We start from the raw sequence: 25007 nt of genomic DNA, 5'->3' as shown, positions 1-25007 counted from the left end.
GACCCAAGGGTTTGGGTCTACCAGAAAGGAATAAATCTAAGTCGTGAGAACCCTAGAAGTTAGGTCCAGATTAACACAAATTAGACCACCTAACCAAACCATTCTGAGTCCAAGTTAACGATTCCTAAATTCTAAATTTCTAATTTATGAACTAAACCAAATGTGCTGTTTGAGCTCCGAGTACTATGGCCCACATGAAGGTTAGATAAAGAGCAAACAAACAAAAATCTACTGAGATCTGTTTTTTTTCATCATTCATGGCCTATTTGGCAGGGGGTTGTTGGCTTCCCCTGTGCGGTTTTACCCTTTCTTCTTGCCAAGATATACTGAGGGTGAGGGGTGGCAGTATTATATCTCATTGACCCACCAAATTAAATGAAGAGATTTGATGAGAGAAGACCAGCCAGGAAGCCAACCCTATTCGGTTCTCCTAGTGCACTGATTGCTGAAGAAGTCAATGCACCCCGTTTGTGGCTTCCTCACAGACTCCAAGGCATCCGGAATGGAGGTGAAGTCTTCAAGGGTGTAGGCGCAAAATTTTATTTGCCTTCTTGTTGCTCTCAAATCCTCTACTTTTCTGCTTTAGAGTTGCAGGTAAGTCTCTTCTCCTTCAACTGATATTGATTGAAATATATCCTGTACTTTAATGCTGTCCAATGAGAGAATCAGGAAAAGTGTATTTTAATAAAGAAAGGTAGTGCAAAATTCCATTGCAGCATCTTTCATGAACAGTTCTTTCTTACTTCTCTCTTTTTTTTCTTTCCTTTTTTTAAAGTTTTGGCAGTAATTAACTCTTCAACTCCCTCTTCTTTCTTTATGTGAAGCAGATCCTCATGAGTAATCTCTTGTGAACCACGACTCTTCATGTGCTTTCGGAATTGCAGGTGAATCTGCTCTCCTCCACTGCGCTTTTGATGCTACTTGAAATGTATCTGTGCTCGAATGATGTTTAATTAAAGAAGCCTGGGAATGCATGTTGAGTCGAATATAATACTGAAATATTTAATCACATCCGGTGGTATTCTTCATCAGTATGTCACTTTTTATTTAGCTTTGACACCTAACTCTTTTCCTTTTCTGAAGGAGATCCTTGGGAGCAAAATCTCTTATGAAATCTGGCAACAAAGTTTTAGATTCCTGCAGTAGTGCTTTGTGAGTTCCAGAACCTGTACAGCTTTCATCCAGGACTAGCGCTTGGCTTGAGGAGTTGAATTTGACCTTGTAATTTTTTAAGGTCATGCTTTTGGACAATTTAAGATCAGTTGTTTCCAAATCTTTACGAAAGACTCTTCTGGTCGGCTGTGAGAATGGAAATGAAACAGTTGAATGTGGGATGACGAGAAAGTCCAAATCCACCTCTGCAGTTGCAGTGGATTGCCGAAGAGGCGATGAAGGCCTGGATCCGATCTCTTTTGGTGGCGGTACGGCGGCGGCGACGGCGGCGGCCATGGCCTCCAAGAAAAGCACAGAATTGCAGTTACTGGAGGTATCCAGAGGAGCTCGTGAACTGACACAGATGATTGATTCATGGTCAAAGGTGCCGGATCTCGACAGGCGATCGAAAGAGATTGCAGAAGATATTGTGAGAGGTGCTTTGGATCTCCAGGAGTCGTTGATCATGCTTGAGAGAGTTGAAGAAGCCGCGAAGACGAAATCTCAGATAAAGGACAGAGGACGATCAGGCTTCATGGAAGAAAGAGGAGCTGTTGAAGAAGAAGAATTTCGCACTCAGTTAATGGGCTTCAGAAGATCTGAAATCGGCGGTTACAGCAACAGATTGCAGGAACAAAGACTCTGCTATGATCAGTCCTCGAGGAGTCTGGGTAACAAGTTAAAGAATGCGAGCAGAGACAGCATTTACGGACAAAATCTTCGGCCGATCTCTTCTGATGATGAAACAGCTTGTTCAAGTCGTTCATTGGGATACTCTGCAAGCAGCGGACTTGATGATGCTTGTTATGATGGAAGGGGAAAAGCAAAGAGCTCTCAGCCTGCGAAGGTGAAAGCACCAAACTTGATTGCAAAGCTTATGGGTTTGGATCAAGTTCCTTCAGCAGCTGTCCTTCCCATTAAGAGAGAAGATAAGAGTGAGGAGAGCTCACTCTTAAATCCACCAAGACTTTCCTTCGATATCAAGGTGCCCAAGGCAGGGAGGGTGCCAATGATGGATCAGAATCCCAATCCAGAGAGAGAGACTCTACAGAATATCATCGAAACAGTGAAATCTAAAGAGCTCATGAAGAGTGATCATGACAAAGATTGCAGATTTCAATCGAGTTCTTCGAGTGCTTCGCAGTCGGAACTATATGGTGGAACTCCCTGCACAGATGAACAAGTCCCGACAATTATGATCATGAAACCTGTGCACTTGCCATGTCCGAAGAGAGGACAGGTTCAAAAGGATCCTCTTTCAGCTCCCATTTCTGTAAAGAAAGTAGCTCAATCGGTTAAGTTAGAACAACAAGAGATTGTTGCTGATAACGGCCCTCTTCTATCCAGAAAATCAGAAGGAAGCAAAGCAAGGAGATTAGAGAGGACAAAAGTGGGAGCATCTCAAAAGAGGAACACTCCGGCTTCTTTATGTCACAAGCAACAGAGAAGAGAACCAGTAAAAACACTCAAAAAAGCTTATGAGGGGCAAAAACCACGGTTAAATGGGATGCATGGTGGAGAGAAAAAGGATGTGAAAGCTATGGCGATTCCATTATCTCAGGCGAAAGCAACTACTAAAGCACCAATTAAGACCGATAAAAGACTGGCTGCCCCAAAGAATGCTTCGAGACCAGTAAATATACCAAGAAAGCCTACTATGGCATCCCCACCAAAACCCAAATCACAAAATTCCACTGCTCTTGCAACAGACGGCAAGACCACCAGAACAAAACCAGTCACGAACGGTATCAAGGCAATTGTGAGTATCTCCCTCTAGTTTTAAATGATTCTCGTCTCTACATTTCAGATACAACTACCTGCATGAGACCAAGAAGTGTTCAATGCTATACTTCAGTTAAATAATCAGAAGTTACAGATGGTTTGTTCCTAAAAAAGTAAAGCAATTCTACATGATGATTAATCTTTTGTTATATGAGCATGTGTATGCTCTAAAATTCTGAAAAATTGTTGCGTTTTTCAATTGCTGAATTAAAACTTGTAGCAAATAGCTAAGTAGTTTGTCAAATACTGAAACAGTTTCATCACTCTAGAAGATAATTAGCATAAATTGTGTGATCGCGTTATCTTGTTTTTTGTAGACTCCAAAGAGTAAAGCACATGATAAGGAAATCAATCCTTCCTACCGGTCGGATGATGCATCAACAAGGAGCAATTTGCCTGCTGATGACCCCCCTAAGCAGGAAGAGGAGACCAAGTCCTGCAGCAAAGGTAAACATCTGTCTAATTATGGACTCCTTTAGCGGATCGACTCCTGTTGGAATTAAGGGTTTCACACCCTTGCAAGACCTGATTAACCATTTCCATCTTGTAATCAACGTTTGTCATCAATGATATGCTTATTTTGAGCTTGGCAGTGGAAAATAACTAGAGGGAGTATCTTGGTGCTCTAAGACTTGATAATACTTGTTTGATTACAGATCACATAAGAAAAGACTGTAAAGTAATTTGTGAAGTCATGCCAAAAGCCAGCAAAGGTGGAAGAAGCTCTGGGACAACAGAAGCAGCAGCTATTCCGGTTTCCGATAACAAAACTGCTACCCAAAAAGCAGCTGGAATAGGAGATGAGCTGAAAAAATTTCTCCTGTGCAGCCGATCATTCCTTGTCCATGCAGAAGAACTCTTCGGTTTTGATGCTTATCGACCTTTATATGAACCAAGAAATGGCCTAGAAGATTTTGGGGCGAGAAATGAAAAGCTCTACTTTGGTTGTGCTGAGGAGCTAATGGCACGTAAAAGCAATCAGATAGAGCTCTCAAACCATCCAATGTCCAAGACCTGCTCATGTAGCCCTTCAGCGTATGCCTCTCTTGATCATTTGGTTGGGGACATCAGCAGTGGAATTGGCAAACTAAGTAAATATGGTGAAGTTGGCGATGATGTCACTTCCAAGGATGTTCTTTATATAAGATTGGAGAGAGATCTCAGATGCAAGGAAATGTTGTTAGATGCTATGTGGGATATTGGCTGGGGGAATAAGATTTGTCTGGAAGAGGCAGACCAAGTTGTAGTTCAAGTGGAGGAGCTCCTCTTAGATAGGCTTGTTGAGGAGGTTTCTGTGGATTTAGCATACTGAACTTCTTTAATTTTTTCTCTCCTTTGTTTGTTTTTGTCTGGCAGACCAACCATGCCTAGGTGTATTGATGCATTGAAAATAAAATTGTTAATGATCAGCTATGTAATAGGTACTGTTCTTCTGATTTTTTGAACATTTTATTTATTTTTTATTTTTTAGTACAACAGCTGCTCATGCTACCCTGATGTAGCAGCCAGCAGAATCAAGGGCTACAATCGGGCAATATCACTCACTTTATTCTAAGATAATTAATATGTAATTTAACATGATCTTTGTAGGAAGACAAAACTTTTTTGAACACTTTCAATCTCTTTCTTTGATAGCCAATCCAAATGTATAATAGTTAAAGTCATATTCACCCTAAGAAAATTTTCAATCTAATATAAGAATAGCATCACGATTTTATCCCAAAAAAATTGTATTGTAACATTATTAGTTTTTGCAGAAACTATTCTACCATATTGTATAACCCAAGTTTCAGTCTTCAAGTGGTGGTGGAGCTCTACACCTCCATGTTTTCATGTTCCTCCAGTCACATCTAATCCATGACTGCAAAATCGTAACCGTATTGAAGATCTTGTCCTGGAGAAATAATGCCCTAGATCTTGCCTGCCAGCTCAGCTACCCCAGCCTATAGATTCTATCTCCCGACCTACGCCGGCTTTACCCTCCATTTCGAGAAATCATTATCTATGCTAGATCTACCACATGGCAGCAATAATTTTTTTCTCTACTTCTCGCAAGCACAGTTCGAAAAATTATTAGATGGATCGGATCGAGTGGGCACATGCACGGTGGATGGCGGAAAGAATTCTCACCGTAAACCTAAACCTAAGCTTAACTCTAACGCTAACCCTAGCTTGGTTCTGGGCGTCCTCCCGACACTCCCTATGAACCCTGCCTGGAGTCGGAGCTCGACCGGCGGGGCCAACACTTCCGCCTCTGGGAGTCCCCACCGATCCTCTGGAAGGACTTCCTCCCGGCCAAGGCTCCGTCGATCCGGACGGTGGTGGGGAACGCGGCCGTCGGGGCCGACGGAGAGACTATCGACGGGCTGCCGCGGCTGGAGATCATGGCCTCCTACAGCATCGGCCTCGACAAGGTGGACCTTGCCCGGTGCCGGGAGCAGGGGATCCGGGTGACATACAACCCCGATGTCCTCACCGACAACGCCGCCGACCTCGCCATCGGCCTCTCCGTCGCCTCCTTGAGGTGGCTCTGCGAGGCCGAACGCTACGTGGGCCTGGTCGTGGAAGGCCAAGGGGGGTTTACAAGCTCGCCTCTGGGGTTCGTAAAGACTCCGCCTTTCTTCAGTTCTTTTGTAGTTTTGATGCATTTTGCTTATTCTTTACGGCTCTCTCTTCCTTCTCTGTTCTCTGAGTTATTGATGCCCTGATTTAATTGTCTAAGATGTCTGTTTGTTGAATTATTGCAAGTTCTCAAGAAATTTTTGTTATCGTTTAGCATTCCAAAACGGGAACTTGTTATAATGTGTTATGAATTGGAACATAGGAGTATATATACTTTCGATAATTTCTTCTTCTTCTTCTGAGGAGTTTGCATATTCAGATTCTTCGTCAGAAGACGAATTCAACATTAGTTTTGCCAATTGATTTTTCAACTGGTCATCAACTTGTAGTTTATTTATTTTCTTTCTCATTAAGCATCTATTAGCATAGTGCCCAAACCTACCATATTTATAACATTTTGGTTCATCTTTTATTACTCTTTTCTTCTTTTTCTTCTTGAGAGCATATTTCTCTCTTGGTTGTTGTTCAGTTCATAGCCCTGGGCCCAAGAGAGAGGCTACTGGTAGTACCTCGGGCCAGACTGTAGTAGGCAACTACTCTTTGTGAGGGTCATAGGCCAAGGCATAAGCGCTGGAGAAAGGCCTTGTTGAGCCAACCTCACGGGAGTAGGGAACTGAGCATAGCCATGGCTGGCTAAGCTGCTGGTGACAAAAGTATATGAAGGTATGATGTTCAGATCTTAAAAGTTTTTATTCTATGTTTTCTTTTCAATCATTAGACTAAAGATATTTAAAATGTCTTAAGCATCTCATCTCATGCCGATTATATGCTTTTAATGAGCAATGGTCCGTAGGAAGGCCGTGTTTGGCCGTTAATGCCGGACGGGCGAGAAAGAGCGTTTTAAGGCCGCTTCTGTGATGGACTTATTGATCAAAGGTCAGAGATAGCATTGTATTTGGCGAGATTGATAGGATCAAAAGACAACTCCTATGATAGGATAAGTATTTAGAGTCTAATGATTGGTAGATGATCATAAAATGAAATATACTTAAGTCATCATTTAGCCAAACTCATGGAGACATCTTCCATAAGCTCTCGAGATAATAATCTTGTGAAAAATGCTCAATTAGTAGAATATCCGAAATCTACTGATGATACATATAATTGGACAATTCCAAAAATAATGCCTAATGAAATTTATCATATAAGATTTCTAGATTTCAGTTCTAAAATGGTTATAAAAACCATAGAATAGACGATCCAAATGGGTGGATCACCTCAAACTCTTAAATTATTAAGGAAAGAAGATATTGAAAAATATAAGAAAAAATATCAATTCTTACATATAGAAATGATTCAAGTAGCATTCAAGCCTTTAACTTTATTAGGGACAAATACTAGTCTCATGTCTATTATTAGAGATGGACGATGTAATGCTTTTAAGGAATCCCTAGCAGCAGTGGTAGAAACTAGTCTTTGCCAAAGACCAGTATATTTTAACTGTGTTCCAAACCTCAGTCTGTCATTAACAGACCAAAATTTGTATGAAGCATTAAAATTAAATGTAATCACTTCTAGATATGATTATATACCAGGATCCGAAGTTATAGCAGTAAGTTATAGAATACACTTCAAAGTTCTAAATACTTTAGCACTTAAAAATAGAATAGACACCCAAAAGGGTCAAACAACCTTGGTTTATACAAACCTAGGAACTACCCGTATTGCTACAAACAGATTAATTTCCTGGAATGAAATTAACTTTCCAGAGGTCTGGTCATTAGATGAAATTATCCCAACTCAGCCTATAATAAATAGGAATATAGACCAGATAATACAAATGACTGATGGATCAGTAGAAATCATGTTCAATAATTCCTCAAGAAAGGTAAAAATTTCTGAAATCACTAGATCACTATCAAGTAGAAACTTTGATAGATATGAAAACATTCCTAATACTAGGGCTTCAACTTCTAAAGAAAGAAGTAAATAATTAAATGTGGTTGAAGAAATAAATATGAGTAAAAATAATATTCCATATGGAGTATACAAGGGTAAGGAATCTCCTACCTAATCAGATATGAGTTTTCATATTTAATGGATTATACACAAGGAAGTATAATCAGAAAAGCTCTTAACGAAGAGTTTCAGTCAGAAGGAAATAAACCTTTTAGTCTTTGGTATTATAATAAATTTTCTCTACTAGAGAAAATATATTATAAAGAAAAATATTATGAAGAACTAGAGGCATATTAAAAGATAGAATATTTTACCCCTTGGTTTTTAAAATTTTATGCAAATGAGAAAAATCAAGAAATATCAGTTATCCAGAAAACATGGATAACTGCACAGGATGAAATAATAAATTCACCCTATCCTCTACAACAATTATTTAAACTCCAGACAACAGAATCAATGGCTTACTCTAATTTGAGTAAGATGGAACATGCTCATGTAACAATTAGAGAACTTAATACTCTAATTAGGGCACAAAATTACACGAATGCATACTTATACTGTGTAGGAACAAAATTAATGCAATTAGAGATAAAACTACTTGAGATGCATAATGACCTTGAAAGAGATATCCAGGCTTTGGCAAAAATTAGAGAAAAGCTTGAGGAAAAGAATAAAGAGACAGTAACTCCTGTTATTCAGCCCCCACCAGAAGTAAAAAACTTCAAATTAGAAAAACCTAATGAAAAATTCATAAAAAATTTAGAAGAAAAATTAAAAAGAATACATATCAGAGTAGTCAGTAGAAATTCTAGGACTAACTCTGATAGCAAAGAATTTGAGAAAAGTAGCTCATAAGACATATATGACATGGTTAAAACATTTAGTGAAAATCTTCAAATCGAATTTGATGATCAGAATAATAGAGAATCATCAGAAGAAGAAATACGAAACTTAGATAAGTTTGAAAGTCAATTAACAGAACTAAAAATCAATCCAATTAGGTATGAACCTAAACCATTAGAAAAATATTATTATAAAAGGCCTTCGTCATTAGATCTTCTGCATGAAGAAAAAGAACCTTTCCAGATTTCTTACTCTGGAAAACACATCTATGAATGGAACATATATGCAATGAGTGATAAACAAATCTTAGATGTGATACATAGAATGTTGATGTATTCAACTATATGCTATCAGAATGGTAATACTGATCATGAAATTGCCAAATTCATTACAATAGGTTTTGTAGGGCAATTAAGAGGTTGGTGGCAAGGTTATCTTAATGATAATCAAACAAAAAAAATATTAGGTCACATAAAAATAATAAAATTAGAGCCGGATAGGCCAACCAGTAGTGGCGTCCCAGGATAGACACTGAACAAGACGCAGTATATACACTGTTGCAATAATCCAACACTTTGTAGGAATAGAACTAAATAGAGGAGAAGAAATGAAAACCCTCCTCTTAAATTTAAGATGTCCAACTTTGACACATTTTGGATGGTATAAGGATACCTTCATGACCAGAGTAATGCAACTGGCAGATTCAAATAATGAAATATGGAAATCCAAATTTATAGATGGACTGCCATATTTATTTGTTGAAAGAATTAGGAAAATCCTAAAGGATAGAAATGATGGAGTTTCTATCAATTATGATAATTTTACATATGGACAATTAATAGCAACATGTGTCCAAGAAGGTTTAACTTTATGTAATGATTTAAGGTTAAAAAGACAATTAAAGAAGCAAAGAATCACATAAAAACACCAATTAGGTGAATTCTGTCATCAATTTGCATATGATATGCAAGATAAGTCAGAAGGTTTAACTAAAAAGAAGAGAAAGTACAAAAAATATGTACACAAAACACCTATAAAAGAGTATAAATAATATAAAGATAAAAGATATCTACAAAGAAAACAACAACAAAGAGAGAAATATGCTCTCAAGAAGAAGAAGAAGAAGAAAAGAGTAATAAAAGATGGACCAAAATGTTATAAATGTGGTAGGTTTGGGCACTGTGCTAATAGATGCTCAATGAGAAAGAAAATAAATGAACTACAAGTTGATGACCAGTTGAAAAATCAATTGGCAAAACTAATGTTGAATTCGTCTTCTGAAGAAGAATCTGAATATGCAAACTCCTCAGAAGAAGAAGAAATTAATGAAATAGTTTCTTCAACTTCATCTGAATCTGAAACAGATCCAAGCCAGTGTCAATGCAACACTGCACAATGTAGTAAAGATTATTGAAAATCTTTAGTAAAAATGAAATCATTAAATGTCTTGACAACTAGTCAAGAAGAGAGATTAAAAATTTTAGACCATATTAGTGACAATCACATTAAAAAACAACTGTTAGAATTCTTAATAAAGAAGAACCCAAATAAATCATCTAGACTAATGCTACCTAGTCCAGGATATCAACTTAGTGAAGTAATAAATAGGTTTAAAATTCTCGAATAAAAGAGAAACCTGCTTCACTAACATATTTAAAATATGAAATAAATCAGTTAAAAATAGAAATATCAATGTTGAAACAAGAAAATAGGCAATTTAGTGCTAGAATAACTAGCCTAGAAACTAGGAGAAAAGAGTCTAATGGATTTCATTTAGACCAAAACGAAAAAGAAAAAAAATCATAATCCAGGAAATAGATAGCTTTCCTGAATATCTGAATATATTAAACCAAGTAACATACCAAAAATGGTATATTGAAATCACCTTAATAATAAATAAAATCTTTGTGCTATAAAATGCTATGGCACTAATAGACAGTGGTGCCGATTTAAATTGCATCCAAGAAGGGATAATCCCTACAACCTACTTTGAAAAAACAATGCAGACATTAACAGTAGCTGGAGGTAATAAACTCACAATCAAATACAAAATACCAGAAGCATATATATGCAATCACGATGTTTGTATTAAAACATCTTTCATTCTAGTTAAAAATTTAACACAAAGTATCATTCTAGGAACTCCATTCCTTAATGATATAATGTCTATAACAAAAATAGATAATACTGAAATTTATTTAAGAAAACAAGAAAAACAATTAGTATTTCTATTCATAACAGACCCGCAGACAAAAATGATTAATGAAATTAAGGACATACTTATAAAATAGAAAAATCAATTAAACTTCTTAAAGAAGGAAGTAAACATCTATGATGTCAATGAAAAACTAAAGGAACCTCATAATCTAGAAAAGATAAGCTTATTTCAAACCAAAATAACGTTTTAGGACATTATATATCTCAAGGGAAAATAATTCCAATAGAAAGAATTATTGAATCTGCATCTACATTTTTGGATGAAATAACAGATGCAAAACAACTTTAAAGATTTTTAGGAAGTTTAAACTATGTATCTGACTATTATAAAGACTTAGCAGAAGACACTACAATACTCTATGAGAGACTGAATAAAAATTCAGTTCCGTGGAGTAAACAGCACACCAATCAATCAAAGGTAAAATGCTTGCCTTGTCTATCATTAGCTAATTCTAATTGGTTTAAAATAGTCGAAACCGATGCATCAGACATTGGATTCGGAGGTATTTTAAAGCAATTGGACCCAGAACTCAATAAAGAGATTCTTGTGAGACATACTTCTGAAAAATGGAATCCCACTCAAAGGAAGTACTCATACTTTCAATAGTAAAATGCATTTTAAAATTTCAAACTGATTTGTTGAATCAGCAATTTCTGCTGAGCATTGACTATACTGCAGCAAAACAAATCATAGAAAAGGATATTAAGAACTTAGTATCCAAGCAAATATTTGTTGGATGGCAAGCACAATTGTCTGTTTTTAATTTTAATATTGAATATCTTAAATATGAAGATAATTCTTTTTCTGATTTTCTAATTAGAGAATTTTTGCAGGGATGATTCCTCTAAGAGGAACATATGCTCGAGGAAGAAATTCTTCTCAAGAAATCAGGGGATGCAGTGCCAATGCACTTTCCATGAATACAACGAATTTGCTGTTTTATATGCAACAAGAAAGTTCACAAATGGTGGATCTTGCAACCCACCTCAATCAACAAAAACAAAAGGAGGTTGAACAACAACAAATTGCTGCAAGAGAAATCTTTGTTCATCATCATCATCGAAACTGACGATGAAAGAAGTGCTTTAAGAATCTACAATTGATACTTCATTCTTGCAAAATAGTTGCGAGCAAACAATTATGCACCTGGGTCAAAGTGACATTCAGCAAATGGATGATCCATGGTTCATACGTCAAAAATATTTTGACGAAAAAGGATATCCTTCAATGGATGGAAAGAATAGATAGATGATGGAGAAATTATTGCTCCTCTCTGATTTTGTGAAAATTAATCACAATTTTCATAATAATAATATGAATGATTATATTAATTATTGTAAAGTTACTATATGTAAGATCATTCAGCCGCATGAATGGAGACTCGACCCCAACAAGCCCAAGATGGTCAAAAAATATGATCACGTGGTCACAGCAACATACTGGGACTATATGAATGCTTTCACTAACATGTTTTACTATAAAATCCCAAGAGAAAACACTCTTGGTTTCTGCAGGTACATCCAGACGTACTACTCAAGCCTGTTGCAGGCTGGTTCAACCAATGGTGGACATTCTTCGGCCCCGACATTAAAATATTACCAAAAGAATTAATTGATATGTTTGAAGAATAGGTGGACAATCATCCCACCATAAACAAAATGCTAGACGATCAGATATGTTCTAGCATGTATCCGATGTTCTACTTTATAGAGAACAGGATACCATGGATATGAAAGTGGACACTTTCCACTGGATTTGACAAGACTAATATTCTTGTGTTAAAAAGAAAAGCTCTCTACAAATGGTGGATTGGAATGCCGAAAGAAAAGTTAGATGGCATAATTATTACTATTAAGAATAATATTTCTCTTTACAAGGAGAAAAAAATATTTGGTTCTCCTCAGCAATCAAGCACTAGTGACGATAATTTCTTTGTCGGTAAACAAAAATTATGCTGAAGATATCCAGATATCTCCGAAGAAGAAATTATGGCAAAATGCCTAGACAAGGTTAAGAAGGAATTCTTCGAAGCCTTTGAAGATCAGTCAATAAAAACTACTTCATCAAGACATTCATCTTCAAATACTCCTGAGGATGAAAGCAACAAATATGTATGTTTAGCCAGAGAATCCCAAGACCCATATGAACAAGAAATACAATCCACTCCAACAGAAGAAATGTGGCACAGTTTTGGCCATGAGGCTCCGAAAAAGAGCAGTTAAATCTATTCCTGATAAGAAAAAAGGCAAGAAGCCAACAAGATTAGAGTAATCCACAAAGAATCTACTATTGCTGACAAGACACTTCACTTGCCAGAAGAAACTATAGCTGAAAAGAAAGCATTTACTTTCCATAAAGGAGTTGTCTAATCATGCTGACAAAGAAAAGCATCAGAAGCAACTTCAGACTTCATCGGCAAGAAAGGAATCGCCTTTACAAAAGTGATGTCAAATCAAAACTTTATCAGCCAAAGGAATCTCCTTTCTACGAAGCAAAGCTGCTTTAAGTCATTTCAACTTTTATAAAGCATCTTTAGTCATTTCAACTTTTGTAAAAGTATTTTTAAGTCGTCTCATGACTGCCATTATGTTAGGCAGATAGTTTCGGACTTCAAAATGAATTGGAATCCAACTTATTATGTTTTGTCTATAAAAGGGAAGGACCTCACCCTTGTTGAGGCATCGGTTTTACATTCTGAGAAATAAACTCTTATATTTCTCCAATCTCTCAGCCTTAAGATCCTTATCTAGGTCCTCCGCAATTGCTGATTTGTTTTGCTGCAGTGCAGTCAATCCTCAGCAGAAATTGCTGATTCAACAAATCACTTTGAAATTTTAAAATACATTTTACTATTAAAAGCATTTCTTTTTTGATTGTTGAGTACTTGATTGAGTGGGATTCTATTTTCCTGAAGTATGTCTCACAAGAATCTCTTTATTGAGTTCTGGGTCTAATTGCTTTAAAATACCTCCGAATCCAATGTCTGATGCATCAGTTTCGACTATTTTAAACCAATTAGAATTAGCTAATGATAGACAAGGCAAGCATTTTACCTTTGATCGGCCTTCGTACTCTTTATTCTGGCTTAGCTCAGTTCCCTACGCCCGTGAGGTTGGCTTAATAAGGCCTTTCCTCGGCGCTTATGCATTGGCCTATGACCCTCACAAAGAGTAGTTGCCTACTACAGTCTAGCTCGAGGTCCTACCAACAGCTTAGCCAGCCATTCTGGCTTAGCTCAGTTCCCTACCCTCGTGAGGTTGGCCCAACAAGGCCCCAATTGCGGAGGACCTGGATAGACATCTTAAGGCGGAGAGATTGGAAAAATAGGAGAGTTTATTTCTCAAAATGTAAAATCAATGCCTCAACAAGGGTGAGGTCCTTCCCTTTTATAAACAAAACATAATAAGTTGGATTCCAATTTATTTTGGAGTCCAAAACTATCTGCCTAACATAGTGGCAGTCATGACATGACTTAAAGATACTTTTACAAAAGTTGAAATGACTAAAGATGCTTTACAAAAGTTGAAGTGACTTAAAGCAGCTTTGCATTGTAGAAAGAAGATTCTTTTGGCTGATAAAGTTTTGATTTGACATCACTTTTGTGAAGGTGATTCCTTTCTTGCAGATGAATTCTGAAGTTGCTTCTAATGCTTTTCTTTGCCAGCATGATTAGACAACTCCTTTATGAAAAGTAGATGCTTTTTTTCTCGGCTGAGTTTTTTCTGGCAAGTGAAGTGTCTTGTCAGCAATAGTAGATTCTTTGTGGATTACTCTGATCTTGTTGGCTCCTTGCCTTTTTTCTTATCAGGAATAGATTTTGTTGCTCCTTTTCGGGGCCTAGTGGCCAGAACTGTGTGCCACATTTCTTCTGTCGGAGTGGATTGTATTTCTTATTCATATGGATCTTGGAATTCTCCGGCTAAGCATAAATATTTGTTGCTTTCATCCTCAGGAGTATTTGAAGATGAATGTCTTGATGAAGTAGTTTTTATTGGCTGATCTTCAAAAGCTTCGAAGAATTCCTTGACCCTGTTTAGGCATTTTGCCATAATTTTTTCTTTAGAGATATTTAGTATCTTCTGCATAATTTTTGTTTAATGACATAAAGAAATTATCATCATTGGTGCTTGATTGCTAAGGAGAACCAAATACTTTTTTCTCCTTGTAGAGAGAAATATTATTCTTAGTAGTAATAATTATGCCATCTAACTTTTCTTTTGGCATTCCAATCCACCATTTGTAGAGAGTTTTTCTTTTCAACACAGGAATATTATTCTTGTCAAATCCTGTGGAAAGTGTCTACTTCCATATCCATGATATCTTGTTCTCTATGAAGTAGAACATCGGACACATGCTAAAACATATCTGATCGTCGAGCATTTTGTTTATGGTGGGATGATTGTCCACCCATTCTTCAAACATATTAATTAATTTTTTTGGTAATATTTTAATGTCGGGGCTGAAGAATGTCCACCATTGGTTGAACCAGCCTGGAACAGGCTTGAGCAGTATGTCTGGATGTACCTGCAGAAATCAAGAGTGTTTTCTCTTGAGGTTTTCATAGTAAAACATGTTAGTGAAAGCATTCAAATAGTCCCAGTATGTTGCTGTGACCACGTGATCATATTTTTTGACCATCTTGGGCTTGTTGGGGTCGAGTCCCCATTCCTGCGGCTGAATGATCTTACATATAATACATTTACTATAATTAATGTAATCATTCATATTATTATTATGAAAATTGTGATTCTACAGAATTAGAGAGGAGCAATAATTTCACCATCATCTGTTTGTTGATCTTTGTTCTTTCCATCCATTGAAGGATATCCTTCTTCATCAAAATATTTTTGACGTATGAATCATGGGTCATCCATTTGCTGAATGTCACTTGGACCCAGGTGCATAATTGTTTGTTCGTAACTATTTTGCAAGAATGAAGTGTCAATTGTAGATTCTTGAAGCATTTCTTTCATCGTCTTCGATGATGATGATGAAGAGAGATTTTCTCTTGCAGCAATTTGCTGTTGTTCAAGCTCTTATTTTTGTTGATTGAGGTAGGTTGCAAGATCCATCATTTGTGGACTTTCTTGTTGTTGCATATAAAATAACAAATTCACTATATTCATGAAAAGTGCATTGGCACTGCATCCCCTGATTCCTCGAAAAGAATTTCTTCCTCGAGCATATGTTCCTCTTAGAGGAATCATTCCTGATTGGTGTGCTTTTTACTCCACGGAACTGGATTTTTATTCAGTCTCTTATAGAGTATTGCAGTGTCTTCTGCTAGGTCTTTGTAATAGTCAGATACATAGTTTAAACTTCCTAAAAATTTTTGAAGTTGTTTTGTATTTGTTATTTCATCCGGAAATTTAGATGCAAATTCAATACTTCTTTCTATTGGAATTATTTTCCCTTGAGATATATAATGCCCTAAAAACCTTATTTTGGTTTTTGAAATAAGCCTATCTTTTCTAGATTATGAGGTTCCTTTAGTTTTTCATTGACATCATAGATGTTTACTTCTTTCTTTAAGAACTTTAATTGATTTTCCTTTTTTATGAGTATGTCCTTGATTTCATTAATCATTTTTGTCTACGGGTCTGTTATGAATAGGAATACTAATTGCTTTTCTTGTTTTCTTGAATAAATTCCAATATTATCTATTTTTGTTATAGGCATTATATCATGAAGGATTGGAGTTCCTAGAATGATACTGTGTGTTAAATTTTTAACTAGGATGAAAGATGTTTTAATACAAACATCGTGATTGCATATATATGCTTCTGGTATTTTGTATTTGATTGTGAGTTTATTATCTCCGACTGCATTTAATGTCTATACTTTTTTTTTTCAAAATAAGTTGTAGGGATTATTCCTTCTTGGATACAATTTAAGTCAGCACCACTATCTATTAGTGCCATAACATTTTCTAACACAAAGGTTTTATTTATTACTAAAGTGATTTCAATATACCATTTTTGGTACGTCACTTGGTTTAATATATTCAGATATTCAGGAAGGCTATCTGGTTCCTGAATTATATTTTTTTCTTTCTCTTTTTGATCTAAAGAAAATTCTTTAGACTCTTTTTTCCAAGTTTCTAGGCTAGTTATTCTAGCACTGAATTGCCTATTTTCTTGTTTTAACATTGATATTTTTATTTTTAATTGATTTATTTCGTATTTTAAATCTGTTACTGAACAGGTTTCTCTTTTATTCGAAAATTTTGAAACCTATTTATTACTTCACTAAGTTGATATCCTGGACTAGGCAGTACTAGTCTAGATGATTCCTTGTTATTTGGATTCTTTTCTAGTAAAAATTCTAATAGTTGTTTTTTGATATGATTGTCACTAACATGATCTAAAATTTTTAATATCTCTTCTTGACTAGTCGTCAAGACATTTAATGATTTAATTTTTACAAAAGATTTTCAGTAATCTTTACTACATTGTACAGTGTTGCATTGACACTGACTTGGATCTGTTTCAGATTCGGATGAAGTTGAAGAAACTATTTCATTAATTTCTTCTTCTGAGGAGGAGTTTGCATATTCAGATTCTTCCTCAGAAGACGAATTCAACATTAGGTTTGCCAATTGATTTTTCAACTGGTCATCAACTTGTAGTTCATTTATTTTCTTCCTTATTGAACATCTATTGGCATAGTGCCCAAACCTATCACATTTATAACATTTTGGTTCATTTTTAATTACTCTTTTCTTTTTCTTCTTTTTGAGAGCATACTTCTCTCTTTGCTGTTGTTTTCTTTGTAGATATCTTTTATCTTTATATTTTTTATACTCTTTTCTAGGTTTTTTGTGTATATATTTTTCGTACTTTCTCTTCTTTTTAGTTAAACGTTCTGGTTTATCTTCATATCATATGCAAATTGATGACAGAATTCACCTAATTGGTGATTTTCTGTGATTCTTTGCTTCTTTAATTGTATTTTTAACCTTAAATCATTACATAAAGTTAAACCTTCTTGGACACATGTTGCTATTAATTGTCCATATGTAAAATTATCATAATTGATAGAAACTCCATCATTTCTATCCTTTAGGATTTTCCTAATTCTTTCAGCAAATAAATATGACAATCCATCTATAAATTTGGATTTCCATATTTCATTATTTGAATCTGCCAGTTGCATTACTCTGGTCATGAAGGTATCCTTATACCATCTAAAATGTGTCAAAGTTGGACATCTTAAATTTAATAGGAGGGTTTTCATTCCTTCTCTATTTAGTTCTATTCCTACAAAGTGTTGGATTATTGCAACACACAGTGTATATACTGCATCTTGTTCAGTGTCTATTCCTAGGACGCCACTACTAGTTGGCCTATCTGGCTCTACTTTTATTATTTTTTATGTGACCTAATATTTCTTTTCTTTGATTATCATTAAGATAACCTTGCCACCAATCTTTTAATTGCCCTACAAAATCTATTGTAATGAATTTGGCAATTTCATGATCAGTTTACCATTTTGATGGCATATAGTTGAATACATCAACATTCTGTGTATCACATCTAAAATTTGTTTATCATTCATTGCATCTATGTTCCATTCATAGATGTGTTTTCCAGAGTAAGAGTTCTGGAAAGGTTCTTTTTCTTCATGCAGAAGATCTAATGGCAAAGGCCTTTTATAATAATATTTTTCTAATGGTTTAGGTTCATACCTAATTGGATTGATTTTTAATTCTGTTAATTGACTTTCAAACTTATCTAAGCTTGGTATTTCTTCTTCTGATGATTCTCCATTATTCTGGTCATCAGATTCGATTTGAAGATTTTCACGAAATGTTTTAACCATTTCATATATGTCTTCTGAACTACTTTTCTTAGATTCTTCGCTATCCGGGTTAGTCCTAGAATTTCTACTGACTACGATATGTATTCTTTTTAATTTTTTTTCTAAAATTTTTATGAATTCTTCATTGGGTTTTTCTAATTTGAAGTTTTTGACTTCTGGTGGGGGTTGAATAACAGGAGTTATTATCTCTTTATTCTTTTTCTCGGATTTTTCTCTAATTTTTGCTAAAGCCTGGATATCTCTTTCAAGGTCTTTATGCATTTCAAGTAATTTTATTTCTAATTGCATCAATTCTGTTCCTACACAGTATAAGTATGCATTTGTGTACTTTTGTGCCCTAATTAGAGTATTAAGTTCTCTATACATGAGCATGTTCCATCTTACTTAAATTAGAGTAAGCCATTGCTTCTGTTGTCTGGAGTTTAAATAATTGTTGTGGAGGAAAGGGTGGATTTATTATTTCATCCTGTGCAGTTGTCCATGTTTTCTGGATAACCGATATTTCTTGTTTTTTCTCATTTGCATAAAATCTTAAAAACCAAGGGGTAAAATATTGTATCTTCTGATATGCCTCTAGTTCTTCATAATATTTTTCTTTATAGTATTCTTTCTCTAGTGGAGAAAATTTATTATAATACCAAAGTCTAAAAGGTTTATTTCCTTCTGACTGAAACTCTTCATTAGGAGCTTTTCTGATTATACTTTCTTGTGTATAATCCATTAAATATGAAAACTCATATCTGATTGGGTAGGAGATTTCTTACCCTTGTATACTCCATATGGAATATTATTTTTACTCATATTTATTTCTTCAACCACATTTAATTCTTCACTTCTTTCTTTAGAAGTTGAAGCACTAGTATTAGGAATGTTTTCATACCTATCAAAGTTTCTACTTTATAGTGATCTAGTGATTTTAGGGATTTTTACCTTTCTTGAGGAATTATTGAACATGATTTCTACCGACCCATCTGTCATTTGTATTATCTGGTCTATATTTCTATTTATTATAGGCTGAGTTGGGATAATTTCATCTAACAACCATACCTCTGGAAAGTTAATTTCATTCCATGAAATTAATCTATTTGTAGCAATACGGGTAGTTCCTAGGTTTGTATAAACCAAGGTTGTTTGACCCTTTTAGGTGTCTATTCTATTTTTAGGTGCTAAAGTATTTAGAACCTTGAAGTGTATTCTGTAGCTTATTGCTATAACTTCGGATCCTGGTATATAATCATATCCAGAAGTGATTACATTTAATTTTAATGCTTCATATAGATTTTGGTCTGTTAATGACAGACTAAGATTTGGACATAGTTAAAATATACTGGTCCTTGGCAGAGACTAGTTTCTACCACTGCTGCTAGGAATTTCTTAAAAGCATTACATCATCCATCTCTAATAATAGACATGAGACTAGTATTTGTCCCTAATAAAGTTAAAGGCTTGAATGCTACTTGAATTATTCCTATATGTAGGAATTGATATTTTTTCTTATATTTTTCAATATCTTCTTTCCTTAATAATTTAAGAGTTTGAGGTGATCCATCCATTTGGATCATCTGTTCTATGGTTTTTATAACCATTTTAGAACTGAAATCTAGAAATCTTATATGATAAATTTGATTAGGCATTATTTTTGGAATTGTCCAATTATATGTATCATCAGTAGATTTCGGATATTCTACTAATTGAGCATTTTTTACAAGATTATTATCTCGAGAGCTTATGGAAGATGTCTCCATGAGTTTGGCTAAATGATGACTTAAGTATATGATGTTATGATGTTATTGATCTTAAATGTTTTCATTTTATGATCATCTACCAATCATTAGACTCTAAATACTTATCCTATCACAGGAGTTGTCTTTTGAGCCTATCAATCTCTGACCTTTGATCAATAAGTCCATCACAGAAGCGGCCTTAAAACGCTCTTTCTCGCCCTTCCGGCATTAACGGGCAAACACGGCCTTCCTACGGACCATTGCTCATTAAAAGCATATAATCGGCATGAGATGAGATGCTTAAGACATTTTAAATATCTTTAGTCTAATGATTGAAAAGAAAACATAGAATAAAAACTTTTAAGATCTGAACATCATACCTTCATATACTTTTGTCACCAGCAGCTTAGCCAGCCATTCTGGCTATGCTCAGTTCCCTACTCCCGTGAGGTCAGCTCAACAAGGCCTTTCTCCGGCGCTTATGCCTTGGCCTATGACCCTCACAAAGAGTAGTTGCCTACTACAGTATGGCCCGAGGTACTACCAGTAGCCTCCCTCTTGGGTTCGGGGCTATGAACGGAACAACAACCACTTGGCTCTGATACCAATTGTGGAGAACCTGTATACCAATTGCAGGGACCCGTATACCAATTAAGATGATTTAGTAGCTTAACTATATTCTGCCTCTGTGCTTAGGTTTTCTGCGCCGTGATTGAAGTGCTTTTCAGATGATTCTCTGTTATTTGCTTAAAAAAAATAGTTAGAAATTGATGATGGTCTTGACTCAGCTTTCCAAAATCATGACTTCTTGCTGGATCTCGTTGATTAGAGATTGATTGTAGCTTGAATGGGTTGCGAGTGCTGAACTTCTTGAATATGTTGCTCTTATTGCTGGAGCACATGTTTGTGTTGTCGTTACTGTGAGTCCTTGCTTGCCATCATGCGTCTTTACTATGTTCCTTTTCTTTCCTGGTCCTATCATTGTACAATTAAATGGCATGTTAACAACTACTGTTGAGTTTGTGAGCATATGGAAGTCTATGCGAATTGCATGGCATTTTTTTTCTGCTATCGTTGTCCTTATTAGGGTTTGCCACTGTATTGTTGATGGAAATTTAGATTTTCTGGAAAATATGATTGCCTAGAGAACATATTCCCAATTTCATTCTATAGTTCCATGGAAGTTCATGTCAGCTTCAGATGCTCCTATGACCTAGCAGGAGTAGTAGAGTTGATTTTGGTTGATCAGACTTGTTTGTGTTTACCAAATTGGCATTGCAAATTTTTCAATGACATACCAATTGAGCTTCTCTGGTGATGCATTTATGCCTAGGAATAGCTGAGGTTTATTGCAGTCATTATTATTGTTGTCAGTCAATATAATTAGTAGTAAGTTATTGCAATGGTGTTCTACATTAATAAGTTCCACAACGACTTTACATTGGTCATTGGAGTCTTAAGGGACAAGGTTTCCTTTGGCGTCCTTAACGGAGCTGTCTAACACACAGTGAGCCATGAGAATTGGAGGTAAAATGCTTTGAAACTTTTGAACCCACAAGATGGGGATGTGATTTTGGAAATTTAATATGAGAGACTAGAGAATGTAAAATGACTTAGAAAAAAGTCAAGAAGCATGAAACTTTATATCAGGATCTAGGTTATTGACAAAGGGACCAAGTCTAGATCCCCCTACCCCTTAAAAGAAAGAGGATTGGTTCAACATTATCAAAGTCTGCTTAGTCCAGTGGTAAGGTTTGAAAATAGAAAGTAATTAGCATGTTGATATCCTTGGATCATCTGAAAGTTGAGCACATAACATGGAGGTGGTTTATGGTGAGATTATGTGCAGATCTCTAGAACAATCATTTGGTTCTGCATTTCAGTAAACTGGGTTGGCTGATCTATTGTTCTAGAAAGGTATTTGTGCATCATTTAATCAAACAGAAAAACATCTCCAGCTCGTAGTTTAGTTATCCTAGATTTTGGTTTCTTTCAACCTTGTAGAAAAGTGATGATTCTATTGTTTTGATGTTTTTTTCCCTTTCTTCTTTGATTCATATTTTCTATTTTGATATTTTTGATTTTTATCAATACGTGGACCATTCTTCTGTAGTACCGTTGTTGTCTATTCGGTGTCTAAAATGGTAAGGGCAGATTAAATTATCTGTTTCTTGGTTGCATAGTAACAGAATAGTTTGCTTTATTTAACTCATAGATGAATCTTATGAAATTGAAAGGACTTTAGCTGCCTTATCAAATAAACTAAAAGCAGTTTCAAGGATGCCTCTGATCTATCTGAAGAGTTAATACTGATACAGTTAGATTCAAGTTTATCTTGTATAATTTCAATTATTTAATAAGAAACCATCCATTCATCTGATTCCAAGCAAATCTAGGAGAAATTCTCAGGATAAAAGAGGAACTTTTTTGATCTTTTTGCAGCTCTCCCTGGAGATATCCCTTGTATAAAACTATCAGAAGACATACTGACTCATTTTGGCCCCCAGCAACCAACTTGTAGACATACTGACTCATTTTGTACGCAACATTCGAAAGATAAAGTTCTGGTTTCATTGATGAAAAAGAATAAAGAAGCCAATGTATGAAGAGGCTCAAATTCTTTGTTCATCACATACTAATTTGCTTCCCTCATATCGAAAGATCACAGTTGGCTTATGTACCAATGGGTGAAGAACCTTTAACAAAGTCTCTGAGAGCACAATGCTCAAGAGTCGTGGACGTCTTGAGCTTCAAATAAAATGTGGTTTTCAGAGAACAGATGGAGGTGGGGTACATAATCAAAGACTTCAGTGGTAGAAGTTTGTTGTATCCCCACATTAAGTAATACTACACGTTACTGGGGTAACGTACATTTTTCATTTCTATGGTACCAGTTACAACTGGAAAATGTTGCGCAAATGCTGTTGGCTGGAGAATACATAGAAATCACAGCATGACTTCTTCCAGAAATATCTGGAGTCTCAGTATTTGGGTGTATATGGATTCTGGAGTTCACCTAAAATTGAAATTGCTGTTTCTGGAAATTATTACATGTCTGTAAGTTTTTGTTGATTTTATGCCTCTCCCCAAAACACACAAAAGGGCAACTCTATGGCTGCAACTTTTTCTTTTCAAAATCTTTCACCTTCCAGTTGGAGAGCTTGACAAGCTGATGATTTTTGGTTTTTCCTTGCATTTCAGTGGTAAAACTGTGGGCATTATTGGGCTTGGCAAGATTGGTGCAGCTGTCGCCGATAGGGCTGAAGCATTTGGCCGCCCTGTCTGCTACCACTCACGATCGAAAAAGCCAAACATAAACAAATACCACCCCTAGTGTTCTTGAGCTGGCAGCTGACTGCGATATGCTCGTTGTGGCTTGCCCACTGAGGAAACTCACCACATCATCAACCGCAAGGTGACCGATGCTTTGGGCCCCAAAGGCATGCTTGCAAACATTGGACGAGGTCCCCAGGTGTATGAGCCTGAGCTCATCTCAGCACTGGTTGAGGGCCGGCTCGGAGCAGCAGCTCTCAATGTATGCGAGCACGAGCCGCCCCGGTACCAGAGGAACTATTTGGGATGGAAAATGTGGTGTTGACACCTCATGTGGGAAGCACCACCTAAAGTAATGGCAGACTTGGTTCCAGGGAACTTGGAGGCGCATGTGCTGAATAAACCCTTGCTTCTAACTCCAGTCCTGTGATTCTATACAATGTAAGCGCAGAGAAATTACTTTTGGTCATTACAAGATGGATTTTTCATCTGGATATCTGCATTATGGCAAGCCATTTATTTTCATGTCAATATCTTGTCAAATTTGTCTGTACATCTTCATTTCGTGAAATATCACTGTTCTTTTCTCAGTCAAATTGTCAATATGTATCCTTTTTTCTCATCACTTTTGGATTTGTGCAATGTTGACAAATTATTCATTTGGTGAAATATCAATTTTGCTTTCAATCAAGGTTTTGGTGCGTCCACTTCATTTAACTAAACTTGCCGTCTGCGTCGTGATACAAAGAATGAAAATCACCCTTCAGCTAAAGCTTATGCAGAAGTTTTTCTTTACACTTAATGGATACTGAGTGTAAAGAATTTTATTAATAATAGTTACAAGTTATAAATGGTTATAAACTGAAAGAGATGGAAGAGGAAAGAAGAAGACAGAGAAAGCATAACAGCATCTGCCCACTGAGCCAGATTACCTTGCCAACCTCGCTCTGCCCGAGCATGGCATTGACAGCGTCAGCCGGCTCCTTGACAAGGACCCTCCACGAAGCCGAGCTTCCTTCGTCCACTGCTTTCCTTCTCTGCTCCCTCCAAAGCTCCCTTGATTCCTTAGGAGTTGATGACTGAATCTTGAGCAAATGACCAATGTTTCCAAAGCCTTGCACTACCTTGCGAACAAGCAGCAAATGGCTCGCATTCTCCTCATTTTGAGCGCAGAAGACATATCTAGATGAGAGGCTCCAGTTACTATTCTCTAGCAACATCCGTAAAAGTCTCAGGCAACCTGATGCTACTTTGTAACAATGAAGGCGATCATCAAGGTTTCTTCCTATTTTGTAACAAAGAAACTGAAAGAGCTATTAAATTTTTGTGGACCCTAACCCAACCTTCGCCATTGGGAACAGCATTAAGCTAAAAACAACTTATTAGAACCACATTTCGCTAAAACTGCAGCATCCTAATTGCAAACAAACTGTTCGTCATACATAAAGATGATATGAACTCAAGCAGGACCCAAGGAGTCATACGATGTGCATTCAAATCAAGACCCTCTCAGCTGAATTGATTCGATCATTCTAAACATAGATTTGGAGTCCAGTAAATAGTAACAATGCCAGTTAAAACTGGGTCCGAAAAAGATGCAGATCAAATTACTTCATCGACAGTAGCCAACATGGCTGACACAAACACTAGTACATACGACGGAAAGTTATCTA

At 36.1% G+C, this 25007-nt stretch overlaps 2 protein-coding genes across 4 annotated transcripts; both read left to right on the top strand.

Moving 5' to 3' along the window:
• Positions 1-233: 233 nt before the first annotated feature.
• On the top strand, positions 234-4354 carry LOC103706863 (uncharacterized). Of its 3 annotated transcripts, none has more exons than XM_039125503.3 (5): positions 234-594; positions 828-884; positions 1087-2911; positions 3252-3381; positions 3591-4354. In XM_039125503.3, exons 3-5 carry the CDS (start codon positions 1238-1240, stop codon positions 4244-4246), a joined length of 2460 nt encoding a protein of 819 aa, XP_038981431.3. In that variant the 5' UTR covers positions 234-594; positions 828-884; positions 1087-1237; the 3' UTR covers positions 4247-4354. The 3 variants fall into 3 exon arrangements, with proteins under 3 accessions (XP_038981431.3, XP_008789339.4, XP_038981429.3); XM_008791117.6 differs by having other exon boundaries at positions 1084-2911; XM_039125501.3 differs by having other exon boundaries at positions 577-694; positions 1084-2911.
• Positions 4355-4792: 438 nt separating this feature from the next.
• LOC103706904 (hydroxyphenylpyruvate reductase) lies at positions 4793-23865 on the top strand. The gene is given in 8 exon segments (XM_088706201.2): positions 4793-5143; positions 5146-5485; positions 5487-5512; positions 23220-23389; positions 23391-23445; positions 23448-23614; positions 23617-23681; positions 23683-23865. Coding segments are annotated over 8 exon segments (1110 nt in total). The 5' UTR covers positions 4793-4938; the 3' UTR covers positions 23765-23865.
• Positions 23866-25007: the final 1142 nt, after the last annotated feature.

The sequence above is a fragment of the Phoenix dactylifera genome, chromosome 1, assembly GCF_051530095.1.
Source record: "Phoenix dactylifera cultivar Ajwa chromosome 1, Ajwa_hap1_PhDact_Kaust_v1.1, whole genome shotgun sequence".
Taxonomy (NCBI): domain Eukaryota; kingdom Viridiplantae; phylum Streptophyta; class Magnoliopsida; order Arecales; family Arecaceae; genus Phoenix; species Phoenix dactylifera.
Note: the sequence above shows the minus strand (reverse complement) of the source record. Positions and strands in the feature narration are given on the sequence as shown.

Coding starts and splice junctions, on each gene's coding strand:
- LOC103706863 (XM_039125503.3), top strand. CDS start 1,238: ATGCTTTTGGACAATTTAAGATCAGTTGTTTCCAAATCTTTACGAAAG. Junction 2,912..3,251: donor CGAACGGTATCAAGGCAATT/GTGAGTATCTCC, acceptor TGTTTTTTGTAG/ACTCCAAAGAGTAAAGCACA. Junction 3,382..3,590: donor GACCAAGTCCTGCAGCAAAG/GTAAACATCTGT, acceptor GTTTGATTACAG/ATCACATAAGAAAAGACTGT.